Source organism: Helianthus annuus, chromosome 3 (genome assembly GCF_002127325.2).
Source record: "Helianthus annuus cultivar XRQ/B chromosome 3, HanXRQr2.0-SUNRISE, whole genome shotgun sequence".
NCBI lineage: Eukaryota > Viridiplantae > Streptophyta > Magnoliopsida > Asterales > Asteraceae > Helianthus > Helianthus annuus.
In genome coordinates, this window is record NC_035435.2 from 96792899 (window position 1) to 96806612 (window position 13714).

At 36.6% G+C, this 13714-nt stretch overlaps 2 protein-coding genes across 2 annotated transcripts; one reads left to right on the plus strand and one right to left on the minus strand.

Moving 5' to 3' along the window:
- Window positions 1-243: 243 nt before the first annotated feature.
- LOC110929221 (protein IRX15-LIKE) lies at window positions 244-1537 on the minus strand. The gene has a single exon (XM_022172356.2). It carries the CDS (start codon window positions 1382-1384, stop codon window positions 446-448), a length of 939 nt encoding a protein of 312 aa, XP_022028048.1. The 5' UTR covers window positions 1385-1537; the 3' UTR covers window positions 244-445.
- Window positions 1538-4387: 2850 nt separating this feature from the next.
- On the plus strand, window positions 4388-8068 carry LOC118490450. Its single transcript, XM_035988101.1, has 4 exons — window positions 4388-4734; window positions 4814-5478; window positions 7594-7881; window positions 7977-8068. The coding sequence occupies exons 1-4, from the start codon at window positions 4667-4669 to the stop codon at window positions 8066-8068; spliced, it is 1113 nt and encodes a 370-aa protein (XP_035843994.1). The 5' UTR covers window positions 4388-4666.
- Window positions 8069-13714: the final 5646 nt, after the last annotated feature.

Consider the following 13714-nt stretch of genomic DNA (forward strand, 5'->3'; position numbering starts at 1 on the left):
CGATTTTCTATTTTTATTTTTAAACTACAAAACTCCCTTTCAAAACTGCTATTAACCCGTATAAACTATAAACAATGACCCTTTTCTTTTATTAAAACAAGCATATAACCTTAACTTTTTGTTGTTTATATCTCAACTTCCAAACCCGTTATTTGTTTCAAAAACACTAAAACAAGTATATAATCTTGACTTTTTGTTGTTTATATCTCAACTTCCAAACCCATTATCTTCAATCCCACAATATAGAAAACTTTAGTTTATCATCCATTAATGATTAAACTAAGAGAATGCATCTGAACAATCATTGAAGATGCAATTACATGAAACATAAATACAACATAAAAGCTAAAAACATCAACAACTTGTCTCACAATATATATAATACTTTTGTATTTACATAACCTATAAACTACTCTTCCGCCGTTTAGTGTTTAGGATTTAAGGTTTAGGGTTCAGTTAACGCGACTGCCGACAACGGCGGATTCCGACAGAATTGATACCCATCCACACTCAAATCCCTCTTCTCCACCACAAAATGCCCCAATGAACCAACCCTTTCCACCAAATTTTCACTACACAAAAACTCATCACTACTAACTTTCTCCACCTCCCTATCAAACTCATGAACAAACACATGCGTTTTATCGGTTCCTACACTTCTTGCTAACACGCCCGCCGTAAAGATCGCCGACAGTCGCCCAGGCGCTTTCGGGAAGTACCCGCGCGGTCCGTCCACCAAAATAACATCCCAAGCGACGTCGTATACATGATTCGGTAAATCATTAATCGCCAGTTTACATTCGGAGAATAGTAAATTCTGCACGGGTCTACACTCGTTTCTTAGTTCGGATCTCGCATAATTCATTAACTCTTTCAGTTCGGATACTTTCGTAGTGAACTGAACATCGTACGCTTCGATACCCGGGTGTTTTTCCTCTAGTTTAGATATAAAATACGGGTTCTCATCCACAAACGTAGTACGGCCGTATACGTTGAGGGCGTGCCAGAGTAGGGTTTCGTGGGTGAGACCGAAGATTAGGAAATTGCATCCGGCGGAGCAGCGGCGGAGGACGGTGGCGATGGAGGTGAGTTCGGCGGGGGTCATACGAGGTGGGGTTGTGAGGTTTGGGGCGGTGGTGGTGGCGTAGTGGAGGAGGGCGTCGTGTACGGTGGTGGGTAGTGGGTGGGGGGTGGTGGTGGTGGGGGTGGGTGTGGTGGTGGTGTACGGGAGGGTGGTGATGAGAGAGAAAGTTAAGAGGAGAGAGAGGAGGATGAAGAGGGTGAAGAGGTAGAGGCGGGGGTGGGTGGTGGTTGTAATGGTGGTGGTGAGTGGTGGTTTGTGGATGGAGGGGTGGAGGACGATGAACTTGGTGGTGGGTTTCATTTGGGAGTGTAGAGAGAGAGTGTGGAGAGAGAGAGAGTGAGAGAGTGAGAGAGAGATTTAAGGTGACAGAGAAAGGGAGGGCTCATATCACGAGGTTATTAGTAGTAGCAGGATTGTGACCCACAATTCGAAAATAAATACACCGTCTTTGTTATTTATTGTGTAAGAATATCACGGAATTTTTATGTAAGAATAATACTCAAGATAATGAAATGCGTGTCTAACTCACCTGCATCTACATGTGTTTTTATAGTATATTTTTGAATTTTGAATTTTGATGGGTCGAAATTACTAGGAAGTTAAAATTTTGAAACAAGTTCGAATTTAATACCAAGTTAAAATTAAAATTTGCCCCGGCCTATTCACACACCCACTTGGTCTATTTACACACCCTAAAATACCCCGTTTTGAAAAAAGCAAGGCTCTTTAGGTTAAAGTCAACAGACAAAAGCTGAGCATTTCAGTCCTTGTCTGGTGACCTCGTACCGAATCGCCCTGCTTTGGTCAAAGCGGGGCGTTTTTGGCTAGCTGTTTATTTTTGGGGGAAAAAATGTGGTTTTGGTGAAAAAAATGAGTTGTTGGTTTGTTGTTTGATCGTATTTGTTTGTGTTCTTTTTTTTTTGAAAAATTGTAGATTTTTGTTTTATTTTTATAAAACATATATAATTTTAATTCTTTTATTTTTACAAAACATATATAGTTTTTTTTTAATCAATTTAATTCAAAACATATATATATATATATATAAGGAGGGGCTCATGCGAGAACCACCCTTATTGTGAGAACCTTTAGAACCAATGTGAACACAACCTAAAATAGCTAAAAAAACCTAACCCCCACCCCACCCCCCCCCCCCAAAAAAAAAAAAAACCTAACCCCCCCCCCCGAAAGCTAAATGCTAAAAAAACCTAAAAAAATCTAACCCCCCCCCCCCCCCAAAAAAAAAAAAAAACCTAAACCCCCCTCCCCCACCCCCAAAAACCTAACCCCCCCCCCTCCCCCCCCCCCCCACAAGCTAAAATGCTAAAAACTAAAACCCCAAAAAACCTAAAAAAATCTAAAAATTTTTTTTTGAATTTTTTAATATTTTTTATGTTAAAATCGCTACTTTTAGAAACCAAAAAAAAATTTTTTTTTTTTATAAAAAAATTTAAAAAAAAAGATTTTTTTTATTGGCTTCGAAAAGTAACGATTTTTTTATAAAAAATATTAAAAAATTCAAAAAAAAAATTTTGTGTGATTTTTAGCTATTTTTAGCTATTTTTAGGCATTTTTGGTGTGTTCACATTGGTTCTCGCGGTTCTCACAATAAGAGGTGGTTCTCACATGATCTTCTCCCTATATATATATATATATATATAGGGCCAGGATCATTTCAGAACCATAAATATTTACAGAACTCGCAGAACTCCTAATAAACAATCTTTTTATTTATATATTTTATGTTTAGGATAATTTTATCATTTATTATATGTATTTTTACGATTATATACATGTTAAGAGTAATTTTATCATTTTTATATGTAATTTTATAATTACACATATGTAAACTAGTTTTTTTACATATATGTAATTAGTTATGACACATATATATATAATTTTGGCAATTAAACATATGTAAACTACTTTTAACATGTATGTAATCAAAGAAATACATATAATACATGATAAAAAGATCCTAAATACAAAAACTTATATATAAAATAATTGTTTATTATGAGTTCTGAAAGTTCTGTAGTTATTTAGAGTTCTGAAATGAACTCAACCCTATATATATAGCAAACAGAAAATCTCGAAGAAGTTTAATAGAGATCACCGGAAGAAAATCCTGTTGAACAACAATGTCCTGTTAAGTGTTTTAGATGATCTGTTTGGTAACAAAGAGCAACACTTTCTTCTTTTGTTCTTCAATCTTTGTTAGTTGTTAATGTTTTATTTTTTTTTCTAGTTTTAGAAAGGTTTGAGAGAGAAAGTTGTACTCAAATTACAGTTAGTCTTAAATGGTACAAAAATGTGATGATACCAAAAGAAGCTTGCAAACACTCAGAAAATCGCCAAAATGATATTGAAATTTGTGAGCCTTCAAATTATTTTGGGATACATGAAAGAAGACCACCTCACGAAACGAAGTTTCATAATCATGGGAAACGAAGAAATTTGATATTGGAAGAGATCGAAGATCCTTGTACAACTACAAGTCATGAAGATCACTGTACAGTAGTTGATCATGACGACTGTAATAAAACGGAACATAATCTCATATTGTCTAGAGAAGCGCTTTTATCATGTGTCATATGTTGGACAGAATATATGGATGGAAAACCCGCATAGATGGTAGCATTCCTTACCCACCAAAAGATATTGGTGGTTGCAATGATCGGACCCTTGATTTGAAATGCATATGTGCGTTGATTAGATTGTAGATATTCTACTAGATGGTAGCATTCCTCTGCCAGCTGCTCAATCAGTCTTTTAACCTCCGAAGAAAGCCATCTCGCATACGCGTGACCCTCCATGTTTTCAATAGGAGTGTGGTTGTGCCTCGCATCCTTCACCTCTATCTTCCAAACATTTCCCTTTGTTTCCGTAAACCCTATCAACTTAAACGGGCAACCTGTTTTCTTGCTATAATGGGGCGTTTTTTTTTAAAAATTTTTGCCCGAAAACGCCCTATAACGCCCCACCCCCCATTACAGAGGGCGTTATCAGGCGTGATTTTCGAAAAAAAAGGCTCCGGCATTTTAAAAATAACGCTTAAAATTGTGGGGGCCACCATCTTTCGACCGTTGCTTCAAACGGTAACTTTCTTTATTTTTATTTTTTATTTTAAATAATTCCCCCTATATATATTTAACTCACATTCACACCATTTTTTATACAAAACTTCACAAACTCTCCCACTTTCTTCCAACTTTTATAAAAAAACCCACTTTCTTCTTATTTTTATACAACCATGCATCCTTTCCGCCCTCCTTTTGGTGTCCCCGCTAGACCCGCAAACCCGAACACAACCCAACCGCAAACCCCATTCAACCTTCAAGACATGGACCCTAGCTTTTTAAGTTACGCGGCTTACTTAAGTGGCGCCCCTCCGTTTGTTCCTCCAACTTTCGGCTATGGTCAAGCCGGCGGGTCTCAACCGTCACAACCCGAAGCCGAACCCGATGTGGAAGTCGTACCGGAGACGCAACCCGAACCGGTGCAAGAAACATCGAAACGCGGCAAAAGGTCGCATAAGAAGAAGGATAAGGACGCACCGAGGCGTACAAAAAATATAATCAAATGGACGAAGGAAGAGGAATACGCGTTGACTCGGGCGTATGTCGACATTTCGGAGGACGAAGAGACGGGTAAATATTTTATATAAATATTATTTTACTTACTTTGTTATTTTATTTTTTAACAAACAACTTATTATTTTTTTTTTAGCAAACTTTCAAACGGGTCCGGTTTTTGGGATAGGGTTCGTGCACTCTTCTTTAGCACGTGGGGTCAAGGCGAACCTCGGGACAAAGACTCGATTTCTAGCAAATGGACCGACATAAACAACAAGTGTCATGCGTTTCAAGAAGTCTTCCAACGTAACTACGATAATCGCCCGAGTGGTGAAGGTGACGTGGGGGTTTTAACGAAGAGTTTGGAGGAGTTCGAGAGGACAAAAGGCCCTTTCACGTACTACAAGTGTTGGGAGCTACTTCGAAAAAGTCCAAAGTGGGCGGTAGTTAACCCAATGACGTCTAGTAGTAGACGTCAGGCTAAAAGGTCAAAAACATCATCCTCCGTTGACCCGTCAACTCCGACATCGGATGCCCGCAATGTTGATTTAAACGAGGCGGTGGACGAGGGCATTCAAGAAGAGTTGGCCCGACCCGCCGGTAGAAGAAAGGGAGCCGGGAAAAAATCGCTCGAGTCGTCTTCCGATCTCGAGTTAAAGGATGATTTCGAGGAGATGAACCGTCGTCTCCAAGACATTCGAGATCTCGGCCACCAACGTTATGAAATTATGAAGGAACGAATGGCCGAAACAAAAAAATTTAACGAGATGCAAGAGGCGAGGCAAATGGAAAAGGACATCGAGTTTTTGTCCAAACCTAGCGACCACCTACAAGGCGATGCGTTGATCCTTGCGCAAATGCGTCGCCAAAAAATTAAAGAAAAATATGGACTCTAGATCATATTATTTTTTTTTATGTTTTTTTTTTATTTTTTTCAGTTATTTTTCTGTTTTTTTTTATTTTCAGCTTTTTTTTTTTACTTTCGGTTTTTTCTTTAGTTTTTTTTTTTTCAAGTAATGTAATTTTTTTTAAATTAATGAATGCTATTTTATGTTTTAAATTTAAAAAAAAATAATTGTGAAATGATTGTAAAATGATTGAATGGGGCATTATGGGGCATTATACCACTACACCACTTTTGCTATAATGCCCCCTTGCTGACTAGGACGCCACATGGCGCAAAACGCCCCATGGTGGGGGCATTATAGTGTTATACCACTACGCATGGTCTAAGAATATCACGGAATTTTTATGTAAGAATAATACTCAAGATAATGAAATGCGTGTCTAACTCACCTGCATCTACATGTGTTTTTTATAGTATATTTTTGAATTTTGAATTTTGATGGGTCGAAATTACTAGGAAGTTCAAATTTTGAAACAAGTTCGAATTTAATACCAAGTTAAAATTAAAATTTGCCCCGGCCTATTCACACACCCACTTGGTCTATTTACACACCCTAAAATACCCCGTTTTGAAAAAAGCAAGGCTCTTTAGGTTAAAGTCAACAGACAAAAGCTGAGCATGTCAGTCCTTGTCTGGTGACCTCGTACCGAATCGCCCTGCTTTGGTCAAAGCGGGGCGTTTTTGGCTAGCTGTTTATTTTTGGGGGAAAAAATGTGGTTTTGGTGAAAAAAATGAGTTGTTGGTTTGTTGTTTGATCGTATTTGTTTGTGTTCTTTTTTTTTGAAAAATTGTAGATTTTTGTTTTATTTTTATAAAACATATATAATTTTAATTCTTTTATTTTTACAAAACATATATAGTTTTTTTTTTAATCAATTTAATTCAAAACATATATATAAGGAGGGGCTCATGCGAGAACCACCCTTATTGTGAGAACTTTGAGAACCAATGTGAACACAACCTAAAATAGCTAAAAAAACCTAACCCCCACCCCACCCCCCAAAAAAAAAAAAAAAAAAAAAACCTAACCCCCCCCCCCCAAAAAAAAAAAAACCTAAACCCCCCTCCCCCACCCCAAAAACCTAACCCCCCCCCCCCCCCCCACAAGCTAAAATGCTAAAAACTAAAACCCCAAAAAACCTAAAAAAATCTAAAAAAATTTTTTTGAATTTTTTAATATTTTTTATGTTAAAATCGCTACTTTTAGAAACCAAAAAATTTTTTTTTTTTTTTAAAAATTTAAAAAAAAGATTTTTTTTATTGGCTTCGAAAAGTAACGATTATTTTATAAAAAATATTAAAAAATTCAAAAAAAAAAATTTGTGTGATTTTTAGCTATTTTTAGGCATTTTTGGTGTGTTCACATTGGTTCTCGCGGTTCTCACAATAAGAGGTGGTTCTCACATGATCTTCTCCCTATATATATATATATATATATAGGGCCAGGATCATTTCAGAACCATAAATATTTACAGAACTCGCAGAACTCCTAATAAACAATCTTTTTATTTATATATTTTATGTTTAGGATAATTTTATCATTTATTATATGTATTTTTACGATTATATACATGTTAAGAGTAATTTTATCATTTTTATATGTAATTTTATAATTACACATATGTAAACTAGTTTTTTTACATATATGTAATTAGTTATGACACATATATATATAATTTTGGCAATTAAACATATGTAAACTACTTTTAACATGTATGTAATCAAAGAAATACATATAATACATGATAAAAAGATCCTAAATACAAAAACTTATATATAAAATAATTGTTTATTATGAGTTCTGAAAGTTCTGTAGTTATTTAGAGTTCTGAAATGAACTCAACCCTATATATATAGCAAACAGAAAATCTCGAAGAAGTTTAATAGAGATCACCGGAAGAAAATCTTGTTGAACAACAATGTCCTGTTAAGTGTTTTAGATGATCTGTTTGGTAACAAAGAGCAACACTTTCTTCTTTTGTTCTTCAATCTTTGTTAGTTGTTAATGTTTTATTTTTTTTTTCTAGTTTTAGAAAGGTTTGAGAGAGAAAGTTGTACTCAAATTACAGTTAGTCTTAAATGGTACAAAAATGTGATGATACCAAAAGAAGCTTGCAAACACTCAGAAAATCGCCAAAATGATATTGAAATTTGTGAGCCTTCAAATTATTTTGGGATACATGAAAGAAGACCACCTCACGAAACGAAGTTTCATGATCATGGGAAACGAAGAAATTTGATATTGGAAGAGATCGAAGATCCTTGTACAACTACAAGTCATGAAGATCACTGTACAGTAGTTGATCATGACGACTGTAATAAAACGGAACATAATCTCATATTGTCTAGAGAAGCGCTTTTATCATGTGTCATATGTTGGACAGAATATATGGATGGAAAACCCGCATAGATGGTAGCATTCCTTACCCACCAAAAGATATTGGTGGTTGCAATGATCGGACCCTTGATTTGAAATGCATATGTGCGTTGATTAGATTGTAGATATTCTACTAGATGGTAGCATTCCTCTGCCAGCTGCTCAATCAGTCTTTTAACCTCCGAAGAAAGCCATCTCGCATACGCGTGACCCTCCATGTTTTCAATAGGAGTGTGGTTGTGCCTCGCATCCTTCACCTCTATCTTCCAAACATTTCCCTTTGTTTCCGTAAACCCTATCAACTTAAACGGGCAACCTGTTTTCTTGCTACCTAGTTTCGTCACTGTAGCTACACTCTTGTACTCCCTACCAAGCCTACATTGAAACCAAACCTTGAAATTACTTCTTTTTTTACTTGACCTTTTAATCACAATGACGTAGCCATTGTCCTTTCCCGTCTTCTGTACATAATCCACCAACTCATCACGTGATGAAAATTTCTGGTTGGTATCAAAATAAAATGTAATTGGGTAAGAGCATTTCTCATCCTGCTCACCGCCCTCTCCCTGGTCGGGATAGTCTTCCTGTACATAGCTAGGCTCACCACCTTAATTGTGGTCGGGACAGTCTTGCTGTACATAGCTCCACTAACCACCGTAACCAGGGTCGGGATAGTCTTGTTGTACATAGCTCTGCTCACCACCATAACTGTGGTCGGGATAGTTTGGCTGACCGTACGGATATTCAGCCTGAGGATACAGTTCATCTCCGTATCCGTAATCCGAATAGCCGTATTGTGCGTCGGAGTCTTCCACATGGACATTCAAGTCCAGCTCCACCGTATTATCACAATAACGAATGCAAGATACAACCTGCCCCTTCCTCGTGTTGGAAGGGATTGGTATATCGTACTAGGCAGACATAGCGGCTCCCTCGTAAGAATCTGGAACAACGGACTCCTCAGAGTATTCACTGAAAAGGTAGTTGCTAAACCACGACATCGTAATCACTGAAAAAATGCTCTCCTCAACAGAATTTTCACAGTTCAAAACAAAAAACCTAACAGAACCTCAACCTCAATTTTTTGAAATGGATGAAAAAATTTTGAGCATACGAGACAGAACGCATGGCTTGCCTCTTAAATGCATGAAATGAGGGTCGAAGCACCACACTTTGGCCAAAGCGCGGCGCTTAGGGTTCAAAACGTGACACTTTCTCCAACACCGTACAAAATATAAAATCCCATCAAGTCTCATTACCCTGTGTCTGCAGATCGCACCCTAAACGCCCAGCTTTGGCCAAAGCGGGGCGCTTCAACGTACAAATCAGGGACATCGTACACCATCACATCACTGGTTTTTTTTTTAACGTTTGTTCAAAATCTCAAATATTCCATATAATAAATTTTAATTGAAGTCCAAACTTCAATTTCGAAATGTAAATAAACTGTGATGTATTGAGTGTAGAAATTCTTTATGTTATATTCATTTAATTTCATCATAGAAGAAAAAAGTCTAAATTAAATTATTATTATTTATTTATTTATTATAAAATTCATTTATTTATTTATTTATTTTTATAAATTATAAATTATTAATTATAATTATAATTATAATTATAAATTATATTATAATTATATTATATTATAAATTATAAATTATATTATAAATTATAAATTATATTATATTATAAATTATAAATTATAAAATTTACAAGTTTTGTGAATAGTAGTCAATTTTGATTGGACCAAGAGTTTGTGTGTATGTTTTTAATTATAATTAGCTTAGAATCTCAAATTTTTACTATGACAAATTTTAATTATTGGGTCACGCGTTTGCTTTGTGTTTTTTAAACGTTTTCTCAAAATCTCAAATGTTACTTATAGTAAATTTTAATTGAATTCAAAACTTCAACTTTGAGATGCAAATAAATTGTGATATATTGAGTATAGAAATTCTGTTATGTTAAAATTCTTTTAATTTATCAAAGAAGAACAAAGTCAAAATTAAATTACTATTACTATTACTATTACTATTACTATTACTATTACTATTACTATTATTATTATTATTATTATTATTATTATTATATAAAAATTATTTGATAAACAGTAACTGCATTTTATATTATTTTATTATCTAGCTATTATTAATAGGTTTTTGCATATTTATTAAGAGATTGTATTTCATAAAATTTTGAGTATGCCGTTGTGATGATGCTATTTTTGTTTACTTCTCAAGATAAGTTTTACTTAAAATCAAGTTGTGTACGGTTATGTAGAAGTAATGGAAATATAAACGTACATGTCATAGAAATTATCTTATAGTTTAGTTTTTTCTCTTTTAATAAAAAGCGACAAAGGTTACACTTCTCGTTATTATGATAATATAATATAATTGTATATAAAATTTTTGAATATACCGTTGCGGCGTAATTATTTTTATCTACATCTTGATAAAAATTAGATTTAAAAATCGGATAAAATATTTTTTAGTTATTTAGCGTGATGAACAAAGCCGATTCGGTCCCCACAACATCGGTAGCGGCCCAACTATTTGTTTTTATGGTTTTATTGACAACTGAACCAATTTCGAAAATATAATATCGTACCAGTATTGATGAAATCTTAATTGGTGCCGATATTCGTTTTTATGATTTTTGGATAATATAAATCACATTTTGGTATCCTCTTGGGCATATGTATTTCGGTTGTTATACCGAGTGACGATATCATATCGTCCTATAATCTTCTTTTATTGTTGACTGACATTTTCATAGATATTATATTTTCACATTTTGAGTAAAATATTTTGATTGTAAAGGACGTTAATTAAGTTTGTTTGAAAATTAAAAGCTGTAAATTTCTGTTTATGTGCCACAACGATACCATATCAGCTGTAAATTTCTGTTTATGGATTATGGTCGATGTAAAACATGTGTCGATATCCTCTTGGACATATTTCTTTCGATTGCTTTATCGAGTGCGCGCTGATGTCTTACAAAACCAAACCAATACCGACTGTAACTCCGTTGCCTAGCGCGAACACTCTTACTAGTTGGATTACAATAAGAAGTTGGAGTACTAGAATACACAATACTATGTCAGTGATTGTTATAGCTTATGCACTGTATTCTCACAAGCAAGTCAGAATTAGGGCTGTAAATGAACCGAATGTTCAGTGAACAGTTCATGAACTGTTCGGCGGGAAGTTCGTTTATGTTCGTTCGTTTAATAAATGAACGAACATGAACAAAAAATTTCGTTCGATTAGTTAAATGAACGAACATGAACAGAGGTCTCGTTCGTTCGATTGTGTCCGTGAACGTTCGGTAAGGTGTTCGTGAACGTGTTCGTGAACATTCGTTGATTTGTGTCGTTTATGTTCGTATGTTTGTGTTTTAATTGAAGATCTTTGTACTTTCTTATATTTTATTTGTACTTTTTATATTATTAAACTTTTATTTATTTTATTTTCCTAACAATTAAACTAGGAAACCCACTTTCACCTTGTTTATGCATCATTTCCCTTTCATTTCTCATTATTTACATCCACGAATACAATCGACCTCTGTTCCACAATAAGGGATTCAAGTTCGAGTGCTACTCTCTGGCCATCTATCTTTATCCTTCGTCGCGTTCGCCAAATTTATTTGTGTTCGTTTGTGTTCGTGAACCGTTCGCGAACACGCTCATTTCCTTAATGAACGAACACGAACATAAAATCTCGTTCGGTAAATGTTCATGAACCGTTCGTGAATACATTTATTTTCTTAACGAACGAACACGAACAAGGCCTTGTTCGTGTTCGTTCGGTTCGTTTACAGCCCTAAGTCAGATCATTGGTTATGAAATCCACTGAACACCCCTTTATAAAGATACTTGTAGTAATTACTATTATATTGTTGAGATAAACAAAAATAATGATTTTGTAATTCTGGGACATCAAAAAACAAAAAAAGGGCAATTACAAAGCAATGGCAGGTAGTTGGGCAACAAGTTGCGCCGTCACCCCCTTTTGAATAGAAAAACCAATTCTACTAAATACATTGACTTTAGCGACGAAGAATTACTATTAACGACTTTTTGAACCCGATTCAAAAGTCGCACAGCGTCAGGAGCGAGACCACCAAAGGTATCAAACGCAAACGGGACAAACACATGTTGATTCTCCAGGCATGCTTTCTCATGTTTTGCCACTTTGCTCGCCTCTGCCTTGAGCACCGCTTGCCCTACGACAAAGCCCTTGTCCTTGAGCCCGAAAAGGGGGGAGACTCCAGTTAGATCTACACAAGCGTGTTTCCCCCCTTCCGATCCAAACACAAGGATGTCCGCCGGGCGTAAAGTGGACCTTCCCTCTAAGGGGTCAGTCAGGAAATTTACTGGAGCCTCCTTTTTGGCAAAGATCCCGGCCCGCTTAAGAACATCATATAACACATCTCTCACCCAATCATACCGATATTTAAACCCTGGTATCTCTTTACAGTGGATCGCGTGCTCGCCCAAAGAATCCAAACACGCTCTGCGGCATACCAGACATGGCTCGTCAACTGGGAACAGAGGAATCATCAGTCAGTATCTAAGGATAGCACGGTATTCCACAGCCGACATGTGTTGCCCCAAGCCTTCAATAGGTGCGACAGACAGAAAATCCTGAGCATGTGGGGCACGTAGACATTCAAACACAGCTCTTTGCCGAGGGATAAAACAAACTTCTCTTCAAACCTCTTGACAATTTCGCCATATAAGGCATTCGCCAGAATTTTCTGGGATTTAGGAGGGGCGGTGTCTTTAATGTAGAAACCACCAATATCAAGGTCGGGAAGAGAACTATGTAAAAGGTCCAACGCACTCCTGTAATCGGAGTCTAAAACATCCCCACCACATTCTCGGAGTATGTGGTCTTATAAACCCCAAGATTGGGCCCTTGAAGCCACGAAAGCATATGAAGAGGCATCCTCGGCCGTACAAATCCCTAAGCCTCTGAACCAGGTCGGGAGAGAAGCCAACCTCCACTGGAGATCTCCAAAAAAGGCACCCCCACAAACAACAATATCCTCTAATGCTCCCCGGAGGCCTTCATAAAAAACAGAGACAGCTCCCCCGACCAAAGAAGGTTGACACGTTCGAAGACCAAACAGTAATTTAGCAACACCCATACAAGAACGAAGCAAGAGGAGCTCGCTCTGAGGGTCCCGTAGGCGTTTAAGGCACCTCATCAGCTCGACTGCACAGTTCGCTCTTTTAAGAGCCATACTACTAATAAACTCTGCATCACGACTAACGGCACCCCCCAGGAGTTTCACACCCAGCACCGGCCTCCCAATCCCCCGAGGGAATAAGCCCTCCTGAACCTTTACACCATTGCAGGTTGGCCAGAAAACTTCAGTTTTCTTTATATTAAGTTGAAGCCCTAAGGAAGGACCCTTAGCTCTGATGATATCTAAAGCATTAGCCACTTGGGTGGCATCTCCAATAAGCGTACTGTTGATGTGTGTAAAATGCAACATATAAATCACATCAATTAAGGCATAAAACTAACCCTTTTTGAGTACTAATGTTGGAAAAATAGTGTTTTTGTCTTCCTTTTGCATTTTCAGGATTAAATGAGCTCAAAATCACAAAAGAAGCAAAAAGACTACTAATTCTAGCATAAATACAAGAAAAGGAACAAAAGTAGACTGCCCGGACCCTCAACGGCACCTCCCAAGGCAAAGGAGAAGAAACAGAGTCTGAACACGCCCCGTGTCCAGCGAACACGGGGGCGTGCCCA